The sequence below is a fragment of the Simochromis diagramma genome, unplaced genomic scaffold, assembly GCF_900408965.1.
Source record: "Simochromis diagramma unplaced genomic scaffold, fSimDia1.1 OVJJ01000822.1, whole genome shotgun sequence".
Classification (NCBI taxonomy): domain Eukaryota; kingdom Metazoa; phylum Chordata; class Actinopteri; order Cichliformes; family Cichlidae; genus Simochromis; species Simochromis diagramma.
The window spans coordinates 2497555-2517271 of record NW_024387520.1 but is presented as its reverse complement, the minus strand read 5'-3'; the positions used below and the strand labels follow the sequence as shown (position 1 = coordinate 2517271).

Genomic DNA, 19717 nt, shown 5'->3' with positions numbered 1-19717 from the left:
CTCTAACACATGATCAATACAGCAAAAAAGGCAAAGACTTTTGGAGTAACAGAATAGCTCAGGTCAGAATGTTGTGACCCAGCACCGTAAAAAGACCCCTTAAAATTTAAAAATTTACACTCATCTTTTTTATATTTTTGTACATTTACTGTATTTAAGTTCTACTAGCAGTATTTATACTGAAGAAAAAGGTAGAGTCCAACTCGTTTGGCTTATGTTTTGCTGTCTTATAGGCAGGTACAGGTGTTGTCTAATACTAGTTTTTGTTGCTTATTAAAAAAAAAATATATTATACAGAAAAATAATAATTGAGAAGTTTTGTCATTACAGTGTTTCTGTTTCACGCCATTGTTCATGGAGCATGTTTCAGCTGTACAGGTGTCACAGCTGAACAAACGGTGGTGCGCGGTCAAGCAGTGTTTTCCCTTCATGTTTTTAACTGGAAATGTAGCAAACAATGAAACTATAAAATGCTGCATGGACATCGGCAGCAAAAGCAATGATTTACCCGCCAAGAAAAATTGTTGTCGTTCCCCCAAATCCAGTTTCAGACAGGTTAATTTTCATTTAAGGGCTGAGAATTTCTGAGCGTTATAATTGGCCTTACAGCTTGTTCGCAAATTGAATGGGCAATGAAGTCCATCAAATGAAGTGCAGTGGAAATTAGCGTCAGTGTTCGGTTGCATTTAAGTTCAGTGAGAAGTGTATGCAGAAGCGTTACACTGCACCACTGCTGGCAGCTACATTCACACAATAATGTACACTACCGTACGGTGTTAATGTGTACAGGCATCACCTCATTATCTCAGTGTTCCTCTCACTTGGCCTTGTCAGAAAAGTGTAAACACTGATGTGTGAGAGGTGTTAATGATGGATTCATTAACTGTGTAACAATCTGTGGATCTTTTGTGGTTGCTAAGGTTAAGTGCTGGAATATGTTGAGCTCGCTTGTGAATCGGTATTTAAACAGAACTGACAAGGAGGAGTTTGCTGTGTGGATCACAGCATCGCTGTGGCTAACACGAGGTAATGGCACCACATTACTATTATACAGCGACACCAGGTGTTATGATTCTGCAGATCTTTAAGCTTTGCCGTCAGTTTAACTGAACAGATTTTATAGATTCTGTTTTCAGAGGAGGGAAGGACACACGTGATTCAGCCTTCAGTTTTGTATTTAGTAACTGGAAATAATGATCAGGTGAGTGGTGTGTGCACTGAAGACTATCCCGTTTCTTTGCTCGAGAAACTCTTGGTTTGCTTTTGGATTTGGTTTGTGTGGGTCATTATCTGTCCATTGTGAAGCACTGTCTGATCGGTTTTGCAGCATTTGGCTGAATCTGAGCAGCGAGTACATGCCTGCACACTTCACAGGTTATCCTGCTGCTACTGTTATAGCAGTCCCACTGGCAGCCATATATCCTAATGCCATAAGATCGGCTCTACTGTTAGCTGTTTCTTCCCGGCTCTTTTAGATGTTTCCTGGCAAAGTCCAGTCTGACCTCCTCGTTCTTGAGTGTAACCAACAGTTCTACTTTCTCAAATCTAGGAACTAAAAGTAAACCAGCAGTCTTATACAGTAGCTAAGATCGGGGCCTGATTATTCAAGATTTAGTATGTGAGGAGAAGGATTTTTAATTCAGTTCTGAATTTAACAGTGAGCCAGTGAAGAGAAATATGCTCTCCGTGCCTAGTTCCTGTCAGTACTCTGGCTGCAGCATTCTGGATCAGCGAACGCCTTTTTAGGGAGCTTGGGTATATGCCCATGTCCTTGAATGTGCTACTGTAGCAGAGGTTAAAATGGTTAAATGTTGTGAAGGGTTTTTATAACAAAGGAAAGAATTCTGCAATCATCCACTGCAGTTGTCCTCTGTGGTCTTGCAGGTCTTTTGGTGTTGCTGAGCTGAGCAGCGCATTCATTCTGTTTAAGAAGTTACCACACTGTTAGTTCGGCCACTCAAAGTTTTTGCTGTCTCTCTGGTTGGTTTATTTTGGGCAGTTTTCAACTCCTTCACCTAAAAATCTAAAAACTGCATTTTCAATATTTAGAATCAACTCAGTGTTTTTGTTTTTGTTCTCATTTGCTTCATTTGTCATTGTGAAAATGAGAGAATGGGCCATGAAGCTGCTTGCCACAACTGGCAAATCAAATACGCCTGTTTCCAAATCCCAGTTTTACACTGTTTAACCCACGTGACTCTTCTAGAGATCAACGTATGGAGACAAACATGGGGGGAAAAAATCACTTCTTTTAAAGAGGCTTTGTTAAACCTATGATTCATTCAGATTTTAATGTCATTTGACTCAACCTGATTTGTCGTAATCAAAAGACACTTAACCGTCGGCAGCAGTACCAGAGCTTTTAGCGTTGCTGTAGTTTTCCATGTATGAGAGGTGGTCCTGCTTTTTGAGGCTTGTTGTTTTTGCTTTTATTTCTCCTCGTTGCCGTGTTTGGGTGTTTGGGAAAATGCTGCTTTGTCAGCAGGTCAGGTAGATCCCCTCCTCCTCCCTCCTCCCGTTCTTCTTTTTCCGCCACAAACATTAAGTGCGCTCACACACTCACTGCCACATGCACACACACACACACACTCATAATCTCTGCTTTGTCCTCTTTTCTCCTCTTTCCCTCCCTCTCTCGGTGCACGAAGGCAAACTCAGCAGACCTCCAGGCTGCCAGGGTGGAAAGGCATTCTGGGTAATCCAGGGTGCGAGGAGGGAGAGGGAATATAAGGGGAGAAAAAATCCCAAAAAACAAAACACACTTGATGCAGTGCATGATTTTGTACACACAGAAACACAGACACACACATCAAATCCAGCCTCCCGCTACTGAACCATGGAGCTGCAAATATCCATCTGTGTCCATCTGTATGTTCATCTGCTGAGACAAATACAGCCTATGTTTACAGCAGAATATAGAATCTAAAAACTGCACGGCATCCTGTTCGACATTGCTCAACATTAACGATCGAGAGATATGAGAGCGAAGGAACAGAGAGGGTGGCGGGGTGGAGCAGAGGAGGATACAGGGGTGTCGTCAGTCTGCTTTTATCTCAGCTCTGATTAAACCTTGTTCCTGTCTGACCTAAAAAGTCAGCTGGCGGAAACTTCAGAGACTGTTGGGTGAATTTCGCTGGATCTCTTTACACCCCTCCAGTGCCTTCAGAGGGGGAGAGAAAGTGAAAAGGAAGATCAGAAAAATAGAACAGAGAGTGGGCAGATACTGACACAGATGCAGTCACTCCGGCTTCATGAGCCCACTGTTCACACGTTATTGTGTACAATATATGGATGTACGTACACTCTCCCACACTGCGCGTTGTCTGCTCTGTATTCCTAAAGAGGATGAGGAAGAAGAGGCCGGTGCTGGGTGGTAACTTGGTTGTACAATGCGACAGGAAGCAGACAGAGGCAGTGCTGAAATGATCCAGCGCCACCCGTCTGGGACAAGCACAACAAAAACGCATTGAATAAAAATAAACCTGGGCCGGCATGGCAGGGCATCTGCAGAAACAGGAAATATCCCACTGAGGGAGAGAGATGGGGAAAGACCCTCGCAGTGCAGACTATGACTTTTATATAAGTGGTGGCAGGCTTATCTGGTATTTGGTGTTGGATGTGTTATCTTTGCAACATGGATAAGTAAATTCCTGCTTTGAGGAAGACAGAAATTATCCAAACTATTATATCTGTTTGTTTATTCTGCAGAAAAATGGAGAGTAGCTGATGAAACAGGTGAAAGAGGTGTTGAGTTTGTTGTTTCTGACAAGTCTGAGATCTGAGTTGAAGTCTCCCTTTTTCGCCATTTGTCTCTTTCAGAGTGCCGCAGCAGCACCGAGCCCAGTCCTCGGTAACCTTCCCCCAGGAGAGGGCATGCCAGTAGGGCCAGTCCCACCGGGATTCTTTCAGGTATGCATGCAACGCAGAGCTGAACGGCCATGTTTCTGTCACTCCAGAGGATGTAATATCAGCTCAAATTTAAGCTTCCCCATATTTGGCAGATTCAGTCTCATTTCATTTCAATTGCATTGTATTGAAACTGCTCCAAATCACAGCAACAAGCCATCTCCAGGCATTTTAAATTGAAAGAGCGCATTGCAAACATCCTAACTAGAAACCCAATGAATCCCCTAAGAGCAAGAACTCACTCTCAGATAACAACAACTGTATGTATATTCACGTACGTTACCTTTGAATATGTGTACAATCTCAAACACAACTAATCTGACAGGAGAGATACATTTCTGGCACACAAAAACGCACACATGCAGCATTGCCCCAGATCATCTGTGAAGGCCTCTGCCAGTTGTACATCGATTAAACGTCATTATCAGTCAAATTCAGGCGCTCGGATTAGACGCAAAGATCAATAGTCTTCCCGGGCATTTCTTAGTTCCGCTTTCATAAACTCACATGTGAGTCCGAACGGCTTTTTCCGTCTGCTTCTGAAGATCAGTCGCTCTTTGAAGGCAAGGTCTTGTCAGGACCTCTTAGTTAAAGAAATATAACAATTACCTGATTGCCAGCTCTTCTGTCTGGTTTTTTGTGTATGAAATATAACGGAATATCTGCACTAACTTTTTTTTTTGTGATAAATTGCACATTATTTCCAAAGTCAGTCACAAATGATGCTTCGTTTTATTCATTCAAATTCTGTTACGTCATTTGCTGATAATGATCAGTTGTTTACATTTTTTAATTAATAATAAAAAAAATAGTAAGGCCATCACTAAAGAAACCTAAAATGCTGTAGCTTCATCCAGTTCATTTAAGCACAACTAAGACAGCAATTTAAGTGAAGGCTCTGATTAAATTAAGAGGACCATTGCTCTCTAGTGGCAGATTTCTGCATTGCTCCTCCACCACTGCAGAGTGGCTCTTCTGTCCGGGGTGGCATCAGTTCAGCAGACATAGCAACAGCATTGCTACTGTCTGTGGTGAGGACAAGTGAAAGCCCACTCACAGCTGCAAAAGAGCTCCTCATACAGGCTGCCAAATTCCACAGAGTTAACACACGCACTGACATCATTATCATCCTTCTTTTTCCTGTCATTTTTTTTCTCCCCCTCATAAATTCACTCCAGTGAAAATGCGGTCAGCTTCCTCCGTTTGCTGTATGGCTAAAGGAAAATGAGCCCTGAATTCAAGTGAAAACATAAAAGCAGCTCTGGTTGGTTCCCTGCTTTGAAGAGCGTATAAAGTTCCCACTGTGCCACCCTCTAAATCTTTGTTACACATGTGGTCAGTCCATTTATTTGTCTGCATGTAATATTTTATTTGCCTATTTTTTTAGCCATTTATGTCACCTCGATACCCCGGAGGACCAAGACCGCCCCTCAGATTACCGAATCAGGTAAGAGCCACACTGACCCCTGCAGGCAGCAGACGTAACTGAATTGTACAAATGAGCAACATCACAGTGATTATAACGTTGGAGATGGATCCTCTTCTTTCTGTAGGGTCTTGGAGGAGTTCCAGGGAGCCAGCCTATGTTACCAAGTGGAATGGATCCCACAAGACAGCAAGGTGCATGCCCACACTGAAACACACACATATAGTCAATAATTCCTTTATTTAACAATAATGCAGGCAGGCAGGATTTTGTCTTTTGAAATAATATTTACTGTGCGATCATAGCCTGATTGAGGTTTTTCCCTTAAAACATGCACCCTTATGTATTAACACAACTAAAAGAGGACTCTCCACCTATAGATCATGGATTCCTGAGCCAAATTTTACCGTAGTAGCTGTCAAGATATTTCATTACAAAATAAATAAACCCCGTTATGACACTATAATTGGGAGAAGGGAATCACCAAAGTCAGAATGGGTTCCCGAGGGGATCGTGAAACAAAGGTTTTATGACAATACATTCTCTGGAGAGTCCCTCTAGAAATCGCATAACACACTGAAAATTGAAAGCGTTGTTATATCTGATCAAAGACGGTTTATAAAGAAACAGTCGCCCTTATTCATTGCACTGGAAGAATGGCACGTTTATGAGTTTTTAATAGTGTTCAGATAACCGTGAAACCCAGTTGAAAGCTGCTTGTTACCAAGATGAACTCATGGTTAGCCTCTCCCTGATATACTATTATTATTAATATTAAAACCAGCATGTTCGGTATTCTTATGAATCAAGCATACTCCCATTTACGCAAACTACTCACTGCTCCAGACAACACTTAAATTATGCATGGGTGAAGATGGTGTTCAGCCGCTGTCGAACCAACATCAGACCAAGAAAACGGTGTCACTGAAGCAGCTGTAAATTTTAGCATTTGTGCCATCTAAGTCTCGTCGCCTTAAAAATGCATCCTCGTCTGTGGTTTGAGTTACCAAAGTGGCCACAAAAAGGTGTTAAACACAAAAATGCATGTTTGAAGAGAACCTTTTCTCATTCTGGTAAATCCTACACTTCAGGACATCCAAATATGGGAGGACCAATGCAGAGGATGACTCCACCCAGGGGCATGGTCCCACTAGGACCCCAGGTTTGGGTCAAGATGATTTTTCTTTGAGGACTACTTGCTGTAAGTTTTGTTTCTGATAGTTACTCTCATGTAGTCGTGTCCAAATGGAATTCTGGTTTCTGTTTTTTCCCAGAACTATGGAGGTGGGATGAGGCCACCACTGAATGCTCTGGTTGGTCCTGGGATGCCTGGTATGAGCATGTGAGTGGTATATGAATAACATAATAACAGCCATCATCACCATAACACACGCACATATAGACAGAGTAAAATAAGGCCTATCTGAGAACATGAGCTTATAAAAGAGTAAAATACACTTTTCTGTGTGTCTATTTTAAAAATGTAAGCTTACTCAGCACATTTTTCTCCAAATGTCAGCTATCTTTAATCACTCAGTAGAGTTGTTATAGTCAGCCGTTTCCTTTAACTGTCTTTTGCCTACAGCTTTACCACATGTTTTTAACTTTTGGCTCTGAACATGAAACCACAACCTTAACCTTTCCCTCTATTTAGTCTTCTTTAGTTTTTTCTTCTTCTTCTTCTTCCATTTACTTTTTTTCTGGCATCTGGGGAGCTTGTTATTGCCAGCTCTTCCCAAATAAATTGGAAACAAAGACCCTGCCAAATGCAAAAAACTCAAGTGTATGGGTGTTTTCTAGGGGACCTGGTGGTGGTAGACCCTGGCCAAATCCTCCCAACTCCAATTCTGTAAGTCCTGCAACAAAAATACCAAAGAAGTAGTTTCATTTTCATTTCATGACTTGAGTGGTTTACTTCTTTGTCTTTGTAGACCCCATACTCTTCTGCGTCACCAGGAAGCTATGCGGTATGTATGTTTGAAACTCTTAAACTAGCTAAATAGGCTTTAATTCACAAGATCATGCATGAATGTCATGAAAACAAAACTCTCATTTCAGGGACCTCCGGGGGGAGGAGGGCCACCTGGAACACCAATAATGCCAAGTCCAGCAGGTAAGCTCTGTGTGTATCAGTTGTATATGTGTATGTAGATATATAAACATGCTACTGACCTTTAATTTTCTTACTGTTTCCATTTTCCTTTTTGTGTTCTGTCAGATTCAACTAACTCTGGAGACAACATGTACACTATGATAAACACAGTCCCTCCAGGTGGAAGCCGGCCAAATGTGAGTGGTTATTGGGTGTGTGTTAGTGTTACAAGTCAAACAGGAATACTGCTGTTAACTTGCCCTATGTGTGTTCTCCGAAGTTTCCTATGGGTGCAGGCAGTGACGGTCCATTAGGGGGAATGGCCGGGATGGAGCCACATCACATGAATGGCTCTTTAGGTACAAAAACAAGAAGCTTCTGTGTCCAGCAGGGGTAAAACAAACAAACTAAAAAACCTCTGGTTATGTTTGTCCCTGATTTGTCATGAAAAATTAGTATTCATTTGATCGTGGTGATGTGCATTATTTTCATACTTGTGTTCCCTCCTTCAGGGTCGGGCGATATGGACAGTCTCCCCAAGGTATGAGAAGTTTTTCACCTACTCTGAACTACACTTCTGATTTTTGTAGCAGATACTGTGATATATGTTTTATTTGTCTTTGAACAGAACTCTCCTGGTAACCTAAGTATGAGTAATCAGCCTGGGACGCCTCGGGAGGATGGAGAGATGGGAGGAAACTTCCTTAACCCTTTTCAGAGCGAAAGTGTGAGTGAAAATTAGTTTCTTAATATATGGGATTACTGGAGGTGTTTGCTGCTGAGAGTTCCCTGTAATACTTTGCCTTAAACGTGCCCATTTTTTATGCTAAGCTAAGATACTACTTGCTGTACTTTTTACCATGCGGATAATATCAGTCTTACTAGTCTCTGCAAGATATATAGACTGTATATAAAAGATAACACCACCACTGGTTTGCTGACTACTGTTCTGAAGCCTCGACTTTATGGCCGTCGCCATCTTCTTTTTCTTTGTTTAAACTGGATATAGTGTATTTTCACCAGCATTATCTGCTAATGCTAGCTCTGGCTAGTTAGCTTAGTTCCCATGATGCAGCCGTGATTTTAAATGTGATGCTAATTCTTGCTGGTGAAACAAAGAGGCTTCGCAGCTGACTGCGAGTGCTCACAGACCTGATCCCTGTCTTCAAAGCAATCATTTCAAAGGCAACAAAGTCCCATTTGGCGCATATGGTCCTAGCAATTTTGGTCTCCAACCACTAATATGCTTCGTGTGACTGTTGCATAATTAAGACTGATGGCTAGAGATGTGCTTTCCTCTCTTAAACACATAAACAGTTGCGTTTTTATGTTTCTGCTTAACTTTTTTCTGCAGTATTCTCCAAACATGACGATGAGTGTGTGAGGGCTCTGGAAGCAGGTTTGGTCTGTCGCTCAATAACCTGGTGTGGCTCAGCAAAAAGCAGTGAGACATGATGTGATGCCATCTAGGCCAGTGACTCTTCCTCCACCACCTGCCCAATCGGACAGTAGCCCCAGGCGCCATCTTACTACTACTACCCCCCTGACCGAAGTCCCACCCTTCCATGGTTTCTGTCCATGTTTCTACGCTCCTGTTTTTCTCCAGTTCTAAGTGGTGACTCTGCTACCTTCATCTGCTCTTCCTCTGCTCCAATGAGACTGTACAAAGGAACTAAATTGACCCAGAGGAGAACTGTAAATTTGCATACGGTGTGTATGAGAGTGCAAACAGTCCGGTCACAGACAGATTTTCCTGCCTTTGCATCAGATCACAAAGTTCGGCACCCAAAAACAAAATACCAGTAGCCTAAAGTTAAAATTCCAGTGAGTTTAAATATATAAAGTCACTGTTTGATTGATCTAAATGGCTGTCATCAAGTCTTCTTTTTTCTAATTAGTCTGTTTGCAGTACCAGAAGAGAAGTGGAGAGACATCGCAATCCTTGGGCCGATATTTGAGAAGTCTTTTTAGAGTTTGTAAATGTCTAAAGACCGCATACATTGCATTTAAAGTTTTATACTATCAATGGTTTTCTCATCCCACTTGACAATATTTGTTTTCATATTTAATTTGAAGGCGAATGTTCATTAAGAAAAAAACTCGCTCAAGGCTTAAAGTGAGACTATGAACCTGCTTTAACAGCAGCCAACATGCCACAGGTGGAAATGGGAAATGTCTAAACACAAAAGTCGGCAAAGTGGCATTGTAGATAGGTCATTGCATTAGCTAACATTTAGCAACTAAAAGCTAATGGTCATACCAGACCAAGCAAGACAGATAAAGCAAAAGTCCTGAATGTATTGAACTAAGCATTCATGCATTCTAGTAGTTACGGATTCATCTTTCAATTAGTCTGAGGGAAAACGAGCTAATTCGTCTTTAAAAACTTCCATAGTCTGACTTTAAGTCACATGAGATCAGTCACTATGCTAATTGTAATTAAACTGAAGTCAGCATAAGGCTGAGGAATGTTTGCACAAATGTTAGTACTCCGTAGTACTCAGTAGTACTCCGTAGTACTCAGTAGTACTGTACAGACTGAAAGTTTTTATTTCACCTGAACTCTTACTACAATTCATCCTGTGGGTTTTTCCCATTATGTGCTTTTGTGGGGCCGAAACAAATGTTTTTGACAGAAATGAAGGAAATCATTAGTTTGTTTGTTTTACTTGGTGACAAAACATGCTCCCATATCCTAGACATAAAAATGTTCAAATGAGAAAGAGAAGTAATAAGAGGTAAGCAGTATGGATGATAAACTGCAAGCTTTGGTCACTCATACTTAACTGTCATCCGGAAAAACTGTGATTTTTAGTATGATGAACAATTGGTTGGTACAGAAAAATAAAACAAGCTCGTTTTTAAATAATCTTTGAAACCTTTTTCACTGCCCAAGATGAATTATTATCATGTACAAAGGGTGGATATTCCTGCAAACATTCTCCTTTCCCTTCCCTTACTGCAAAGTGTACAGCTCACAAATGTAGCTCCTCTGTCTTGTATGTGTATTTGATATTATTATTATTATTATTATTATTTAAAGATAATGCTAGAGAGAATTATTATTGCAAAGGGAACGATGGACTGATGGCGCACCATCACAGCTGACCTGAGATGTTTTATTTTGTTTTGTGTTAGATTGAAGCCATAAGTGGGAGTACATAAAGATCAATTTGTAAATTGGATCATTTTTTTTCTTTCTGTTTTTGTGACAGTATGTGGGACTCCATTTGTGACGTGTTCATTTTCTCTTTTTTATTCTTGTATTATGTTTTTGTAAATACACAGAGAAGTTTCATGGGTTTTGACTATGCTGATATAAAGCTTCTCTAACCTTAAAGTGTCATCTCTTTTCATTTTGAACAGACTTTGGAGTGCATTTGAAAGTATCTGCTGATGAAATGATCACAATTGTGTTTGTTAAAGCTGTACTTAAATTTACCAAACCTGTTGTATAACTTCTATCAAACAATCATTTGGGGATGGATTTTGTACTTAAAATTTGATAGACAGGTAGATAGATGGATAGCTTTACATGTATAGCTACATATTTTAATAATAATAGTAACAACAGCAAGTCCCCCAGAAGAGCAAAGGCAATGCTAGAGGCTATGCTAAAACTCGATGTTGTTACTCTAGTTATAACAGTAATAACATCAAAGTTGTTATGGGTTATGTTGTTTTTATTACATCATGCTGATATCAGCCTGTTATGATGTCACTGTAAAGTCGTAGGCCATCGTATTGAAAAAAAAAATAAGAGTGTGTTGTACAGCTCTCTCTATGCCAGGGGCTCAAACTCCAGTCCTCGAGGGCTGGTGTCCTGAAACCTTTCCATGTGTCCCTGTTGCAACACACCTGAATAAATTAGTAGGTCATTAGGAAGAGTATAGAACTTGACTGCATGCTGAGGAGGAAACTCCTGACCCTACTCAAGTAAATTTAAGTAAATGTAAGTGTTTGGAAAAATGTACTTCTAAAAGTACTTTTATTGCACCATGTTCATTCACTCATGAGCTACTGTAACATGAATCAAATGGCTGAATTGCCACCTCAGCATGCAGTCAAGTTCTGTAGAGTCTTGCTAATGACCTACTAATTGCATTCAGGTTTCCTGCAACAGGGACACATGGAAAAGTTGCAGGACACCGGCCCTCTAGGACTGCAGTTTGAGACCCCTGCTCTATGCCTTTCATATGATGTATTACTCAATATGTTTTGGGGTTTGTTTGTTTTGTTTTTTTCAATCAAGGTCAACTTTGATCTTGGGCACTAACAATGATGGTTAAGGTCAAAAGCTTCGCCAACCTATTCGTGTCCCCCAAGGCCCAGTTTATCACCGTAAAGTTTGCAGATAATACATAAAAACTGTAGTTAATATAAAATATTTGATCAATTTTCACATTCGGTGTGACGACCCGATTCTCAGCAAATCGGGTTGCGTCATTTTTGCAATATCCAGTTAAATGTCCTCTGGTTTCTAATCATGTCTCTTAAATTCACCATACCTCCCCCCAATCTAAGAGTATTTATCTCTATATTGACGTTCATAAACTTGACTTTAAGCCGTGTTTGTTCTGAGACTTATCAGTTTGATTTCCTTCCTCTGTTTCAGATCTGTGTCCCAATGAGAAGGAAAGTGCCGGAGATGTAAAGGGAAAAAGCAATAAAACACTATTATTACCTGCTGTATTGCTCAAGTCTAACCAGAGACATCAACTGGCTCCATGAGTCACATTTGTATTCAGATGTGCTTTCTTTGATATGAGGGAACTCTGTATCGCTGATGTGTTGGTGCTTTTTTTTTTTATCTTGCAGGGAGTTCAATGTGAGACAGGTAGTTAAGTGTTTGACTGTCGCACTCTGTGTTACTACCTGGTCTAAAGTATGTCTCTGTAGGTCATCCAGGTGATGACTGGGACCTTTGGTAAACACAAAGCTGATGAGACTCATAAAGTTATTCACTAATGAACCTGCGACATTCAGCAGTAGGTCTGCTACCGAGGACAGTGACGTCATCAGCGAGAGACCGGTGACCAGCATCGCGGAGCATGACGTCCGAGCGGCATTGAGGAGAGTGAACACAAGGAAAGTGGCGGGGCCAGACGGCATCACCGGCCGTCTGCTGCGCTGCTGTGCTGACCAGCTAGCAGGTGTGTTCACTTACATCTTCAACGAGTCCCTGGCGAAGTCTGTGGTCCCCACATGCTTCAAAAGATCCACCATCATCCCTGTGCCCAAGAACAGCAAACCCTCATCCCTGAATGATTACCGGCCAGTTGCACTGACCTCGGTAGTAATGAAGGTGTTTGAGAGGCTGCTGAAGAATATCATCTCCTCCTCCATCCCAGACACCACAGATCCGCTGCAGTTCGCCTACAGATCCAACAGATCCACAGAGGATGCCATCGCCCACGTCCTACACACCACTCTCAGCCACGTGGACAAGAAACAGGGTAACTATGTGCGAATGCTGTTTGTTGATTACAGTTCAGCGTTTAACACAATAGTGCCCTGCAGACTGTTCACAAAGCTCAGGGATCTGGGACTTAACAGCCGTCTGTGTGCATGGGTGTTGGACTTCCTCACTGGCAGAACTCAGGTGGTGAGGGTGGGCAGGTGCTTCTCCAACAGCATCACCATCAACACAGGAGCAACTCAGGGATGTGTCCTCTCGCCACTGCTCTACTCCCTCTACACTTCAGACTGTGTGGCCAACACCATTGTGAAGTTTGCTGATGACACAGTGGTGTTGGGTGCCATCTCCAACAACGATGAGGCGGCCTACATGGATGAAGTGAAGAATCTGGCATCATGGTGCCAGGACAACCACCTCCAGCTGAACGTCGGCAAGACCAAGGAGCTGGTGGTGGACTTCAGAAGGAGTCAGCACAGAGACTACAAGCCCATTATCATCAATGGAGCTCCAGTGGAGAGGGTGCAGTCCTTCAAGTATCTTGGTGTCCACATCTCCTCAGACCTGACATGGGCTGCCCACATTCAGGTCCAGACCAAAAAGTCTAGGCAGCGCCTGTATCACCTACGACAACTGAGGAAGTTCAGGGTCTCTCCAAAGATCCTCAGGATTTTCTATACAGGCACTGTGGAGAGCATCCTCACACAGAACATGACATCGTGGTTTGGGAACAGCTGTGTGAAGGACCAAAAAGCTCTCCAGAGAGTGATCCATACAGCAGAACACTGCTGCAGGATTGCTCTCCCCCCGCTTCAGGACACCTACACCAGGAGATGCCGGACTAGAGCAGCGCAGATACTGACGGACCCGTCCCATCCTGGCAACAAACTGTTCCAACTTCTGCAATCTGGTAGATGGTTCCGCATCTTCCGGGCAAGGACAGAGAGACTCAAGAGGAGCTTCTATCCCCAAGCCATCCGTGCCCTAAACACACACACCCGCCCTCTCACATCATCTATAATTGACTGAGACAGGACTCTCTTCCAGACACTAAACCAAGGAACAATGTACATTTCAAATTCCTTTAATTTTAAATATGTTTATATTGTCTATCCTGTAAAATAGTCAGATGTCTATTCATATTAATGTACAGAATTCACCTGCTTGCTGCTACTACTGCACATTCACCCAATGTATATACTATATATATATATTAGGGGTGCAACGATATCCGTATCGATATTGAACCGTTCGATACAGTGCTTTCGGTTCGGTACGCATATGTATTGAACAATACAAAATTTTTAATTTATTTTATCAACTTTCCTTCTGACGATGCTGTCTGTGTTGAGCGCTCAGTGGATCTGCACTCGACAGTGCAGCCTAGGCGGAGCAGACATCGCTCTGCCAAAGTTGTACCAAGAAGTCAAAGCAACAGTGCTGGACTCTCTCAACTCGGCTGAGACAGTTGTTCTGACATGCGACGCTTGGACTTCGAGAGCCACTGAATCGTACGTAACTGTTACAGCACATCACATAACGGACCAGTGGAACCTTCAGTCTCATGTACTACAAACCCGAGCCATGCATGACAGTCACACAGGTGAGCACATTGCAGCGTTACTAACTGACGCTGTGGCTGAATGGGGATTGAACGCAAAGGACCTTGTTGTTGTTGTTACCGATAATGCACCAAACATGGCTCTTGCGGCTAGACTTGCCTCAGCTATCCAAAGTAGCAAGGAGTTTCCTATGCATTCCTGGAACAAGTGTCTCTGCAGAGAGAGTTTTCTCCTCTGCAGGAGACATAGTAAATGCACAGAGAAGTGTCCTGAGAGCTGACCATGTCGATCAGCTTGTATTCCTGCACAAAAATCTGGAAATTGAAAAATAAACACTGAGAAAACACTACACATGTAAAATCTCTGATATGAGAATGTTTGACATTTTGGTTGAGTCTCATAAGCACTTATTTAGATGAGTAAATTCCTTTTTTCAGGTTGTACTAAAAGTGTTCCATTGATGGACACTGCAGAGCTGTACTTTATTTTATTAACACTTAATTGTAATAGCACTTTACATTTTTTGTTAATGTTTACTTGGATGGATTCTTCAAGCAATTTCATTTTTGATTTATATTTGTTTATGTTAAGGTCACATAAAAAGTACTTTGTTTTGATGCTCCATAGAGCAGTTTTTGGATAAGTATTTTACAATCATAGTACTTAGAAAGACTTCAGTGTTACATGTTTACTTTTTTCATGTTAAAAAATACTTGATATTTCAGTAAAGTAGTTTTTGTTTGTTTATTTGACATGACTTCTAATAAGGCAGATGTTAATTTCTCCATTCATTTTGAACTTAGAGTGTTTTTGTTTCAGATGTTTCATGTCAAGCATTAAACAGTTTGGACTGTTTACTTGAGTTTTCCTAATTAAATTTAGTCCTACTAAACACAAATATCGTCTGGCTTTTAGTATTGCAATATATCGTATCGTCTACCCTGTATTATGATACATATTGTATAGCCAGATTCTTGCCAATACACACCCCTAATATATATATATATATACACATATATATATATATATATATATATATATGTGTATATATATATATATATGTATATGTGTATATATGTATATGTGTATATGTGTATATATATGTGTATATGTGTATATATATATATATATGTGTATGTATGTATATATATGTGTATGTATATATATATGTATATATATGTATATATATGTATATATGTGTATATATATATATATATATGTATATATATATGTATATATATATATATATGTGTATATGTTCTTCCTCTACCCCCCCCCCCCCCCCCCCCCCCCCCAATTTTTGCACATGTCGAGGAGCGTGTCAGGTTACATTTCACTGTGTGTTATACTTGTATAACTATGCATGTGACAAATAAAGAACCTTGAACCTAAAGACAAGTCAACAAACTAATTTCATTAATACTGCAGTTGGGTTAAATAATGTTGGAAAAGGGTTTTTCTTGTCTCCTATATTCACTCAAATCTTTACAAAAGGACACGCTATGCTTGCTTTTGTTTTTCAGGAATCTGCTTTATTTGTACTTTCTGTGTTTTGGCTGACGCTACCCTGGAAATTCCAGTAAGTTTCCAGTGTTCTGCAATAACTGGCAATTCCAGGCTGCAACAGATGGTGATTGTGAAATAGTTTATTTCTATGCCACCCTACCCAAATCTGTCAAATACTTTTGCTGCTGCTCACTCCATACTTGACGGATAAAGAGAATATCTGTTTCACGTGTCTGTGAGAAGCTTTTGCAGGAATGCAGCACATTCATGTTGTTTGCTGTTTTCCATTTTGTTATTCTGCAAACGCGTGCACACCACAGATAAAAAAAAATAATTAAAGCTTTATCCTTATCTGTACCAATATTGCACAATCCCATTAAAGACCACCTCCTGTCTTATGTAACTTCCCCGCTGCACCTTCCCTATAAGAGTCCAGCTGTTGTGGTCTTGCAGTAGTATACAGCTGCCTGTCATTTGACTTGTCGTCATGTTCCTTCATTGTTGCCTGGCTTTGCTGGCTCTCTTCTCGCTCTCTGGTGCGTCTGATCCAGGCTGCTACAGTGTCCTCAGCAGAGACATTCACCATGAAGCTGAACTGAGTTTAAATTGTTTTAAATCCCTGAGGGCTGAATCATCATCGCTGATGCTCGTAGCTCTAGCAAAAAAAACAAAAAAAACAAAAAACAGACTTGACCTTGGATGGTTAAAAGGTCCCACTGGTGATTTTGCATGTATAAACTTATTATTATATATGATCACAGAAACAAGTGATGATCATGTTTATGCATGTGGTAAAGATGGTAAACTCCTTTCTGTTGTTTTCAATAGATATGCTGGTTCTTTAGAACCTGCTGTGAATCTCTTTGAAAGTTGAATTTACTTTTTCTTTTTTCTTTCTCTAGCTTTGGGGAAAATGGATATTTTACGCTGGAACATCAGACAGCAAAGAGCAATTAAAAGAGCTTAAAACTCTGCACAGCTTCTGGGTCGAACAGACTCCCATACCTGACAGTGAAGACATGCTCAGTCGCTTCGGACACAAAGCGTAATTGTCGATATTTTCTAAATGATTTGTACTACCTTCAAGGCAGGGGTGTTAAACATAAGGCCCGTGGGCCAGAATCGGCCTAGCAAAGGCTCAAATCCGGTCCAGTGGACAATTTAGGAAGATGAGAAGGAGGGCATAAATTTGGGGCTTTTAACAAGGTTTACAGTTTTTTAATGAGATGAGTTTGACACCCCTGCTTTGAGGCATCAAATGAGTTACGTAATTTGACCTCTTGACTTTTTTCTTTGTTTTTTCATGTGCTTATATTTTTTTCCTGCTCTTTACCAGGGATGGAAAATGTTATCATGGAAGTGTCAATGCCACCTTCTTAGGAAACTCTTCCACAGACACGTGTAAGAGATCACATGTTGTTATACTCACATTATCAAATAGTCATTGTGATGTAAAACAACATGGCAACCATCTAATTTGTATCTTACAGATTACTATAACTCCACCACTCATGAGCATATTGGCAAGCATCTGGCCACTTGCCCCGACTGCATGCTTTGGACAGACCACTTGGTGTCAGAGGTCGACGGCGAAACCACAAAAAGCAGAGGCTTCAGGATCTTCAGTGAGTTGCATTTGCCTGTCTGTGTCCATATGTGTCCAACTTTTAGGACTCTGTAATGTTAATAATTAGTTTCAAACTGTTTTTTTTTTTATTGTTTTTGCCACTCTGTTGAAAATAATGTTAACACTGCCATCCCCTACCTCCAGCAAAGACTGGGACACTGGAGGCCTCTCATCTCGAAGTCCTCAAGAAACAGGCTGAGTGCCTCAACTTCACACTAGATTTATACTTTGCAAACACTACAGGTGAGATGCGTTCACCATCCACGCAAACAGTAAGCAGTACATCTAATGTAAACAGTGACTCATCAGTTTGATTTCCTTCCTTCGTTTCAGATCTGTGTCCATATGAAAGTGAAGCTGTAACAGATGCAAGACGGGAAGAACAATAGAAAAAAACACATTTAAGCTCCTTTCACTCGATCTCTCAGATCTATCCTGTAACCTGAAATTACTCAAGTGTTTGAAGTGTGTATTCAGATGTGTAGATGTGCTGACAGATGTGGAGAAAGCGCTCTTTCATCTTGCGGTAGGTTCAGTCCAGGACAAGGAGTTTGTAACAGTGTTAACTCTGGCTGGGTTTTTTTTGTTTGTGTATGAATAGGTGCAATAGACTGATTTTACATTTACTAGAAGATGCAGTAAACTGTGATTTCTGATTTTTCTTGTATTCACATAAAGATTTACTGAAAGAAACTGTGTGTTTGCTTTCTTCTGTTTCGTGTAAATCCGGTCTATTGGTCAAACTTTGGCAAGTCTGGCAAACTTTGGCAAGTCTTTCCTGCGAATTTATAACAAAAACTTAGGCTTTTTTCCTTCAAAGCCCCTCCCTTCCTATATTTTTCCATCATTGGCCTTAATGTCCCATCCTGACAGTTTTGCACTGTCTGGGGAGTTTTAAATTGATGTGTGGATTTTACAGTACGTGATATTAACTGTAACAACCACCTAACAGCATGCAAAAAAAAAGAAAAATTGATTCTCTTCTGGTTATCCTTACCAGGGTTGCAGGGGTGCTGGAGTCTGTCCCAGCTGCCATAGGGCAAGAGGCGGGTTACACCCTGGACAGGTCACCAGTCTGTAGCAGGGCTAACACAGAGAGACAGACAGCTATTTGCACTCACATTCGCATTAACCTAACCCCACTAACTACATGTCTCTGGACTGTGGGAGGAACCGAGAGTATCTGCAAAGAACCCACGCAAACAAAGATAACAACAACACACAGAAAGGCCTTGGCCAGATGGTGGAGTCAACCCCAGGATCTTCTTGCTGTGAGGCAACAGTGATAATCACCATCACACCATACTGCAGTGTGGTGGTTAGCAAAAAAATAAATAAGTGATGAGTATGTGGTAAAGATAGTAAACGCCTTTCTGAAGGTGAATACTGTTTTATGTTCTTCTGCACATTATACCTGTTAAACGCACATCATGCTGATACAGCAGGCCTTGTCTGGATGCATCTTGCACTCCACCTGAGAGATTCATCCAAGGAACAGCGACCCCAGCCAGCAATTCCTAACTGAAAAGTTAGCCTTTTTTAAAACAACAACAACAAAAGAAAATACTGATTCTCCTTCAAGCCCTGCTACAGACTGGTGACCTGTCCTGGGTGTACCCTGCCTCTTGCCCTGTGACAGCTGGGATAAGCTGGATGAATGGATGGATTCTCCTTCAGCTGCATCTCCTTGGTCTGAATTGAAATGCTATTTCTGAGAAACAAGAAGTGGCAAGTTTTGAAAATGATCTACCATCGGCACATATTTGTGATTGCAGCCTTATGCTAATTTTCCCCACTTAGCCCACTTAGTAAACCTAACCTTTAATATTTACCATTTAGCACGCGCACACACGCATCACCAACAAACACCAAATGAAGCATTATCTCTTTTGAAACCAGCCTTACATAATCCTATTACACAGTCCAACCAGCCCCTCTGCCCACCCCCTCTCTTATGTAACCTCCACTGAAGTCATCCCTGCCTCCCCACAGGAGCTCAGCAGTCCTGGTATGGAGCTGGCCGTCGTTTGACTTCTCATCATGCCTCTTCATTATTGTCTGACTTTGCTGCTCACTCTGTTTTCTGATCTAGACTGGGGGGTGCAGGGGTCAGCCATTCATTTTCCCAAGGGGTCACATGAGAAGAGAAACCAGTACTGTTGTGTTCTTTTTAAAAGTGCTT

At 41.2% G+C, this 19717-nt stretch overlaps 1 protein-coding gene across 1 annotated transcript in view; it reads left to right on the top strand.

The window, feature by feature from the left end:
• The window catches only part of si:ch211-130m23.3 (uncharacterized protein LOC558547 homolog), a 58584-nt gene extending 47820 nt beyond the window's left edge, over window positions 1–10764 (top strand). Inside the window, exons 5-17 of the mRNA XM_040019153.1 lie at window positions 3820–3909; window positions 5294–5353; window positions 5460–5526; window positions 6424–6494; window positions 6607–6674; window positions 7133–7181; window positions 7264–7299; window positions 7391–7445; window positions 7551–7621; window positions 7705–7783; window positions 7937–7965; window positions 8053–8151; window positions 8779–10764. Of these exons, the coding sequence (XP_039875087.1) occupies window positions 3820–3909; window positions 5294–5353; window positions 5460–5526; window positions 6424–6494; window positions 6607–6674; window positions 7133–7181; window positions 7264–7299; window positions 7391–7445; window positions 7551–7621; window positions 7705–7783; window positions 7937–7965; window positions 8053–8151; window positions 8779–8808 (804 nt within the window). The 3' untranslated portion in view covers window positions 8809–10764. The remainder of the gene's footprint in view (window positions 1–3819; window positions 3910–5293; window positions 5354–5459; window positions 5527–6423; window positions 6495–6606; window positions 6675–7132; window positions 7182–7263; window positions 7300–7390; window positions 7446–7550; window positions 7622–7704; window positions 7784–7936; window positions 7966–8052; window positions 8152–8778) is intronic.
• The last annotated feature ends 8953 nt before the right edge of the window (window positions 10765–19717 follow it).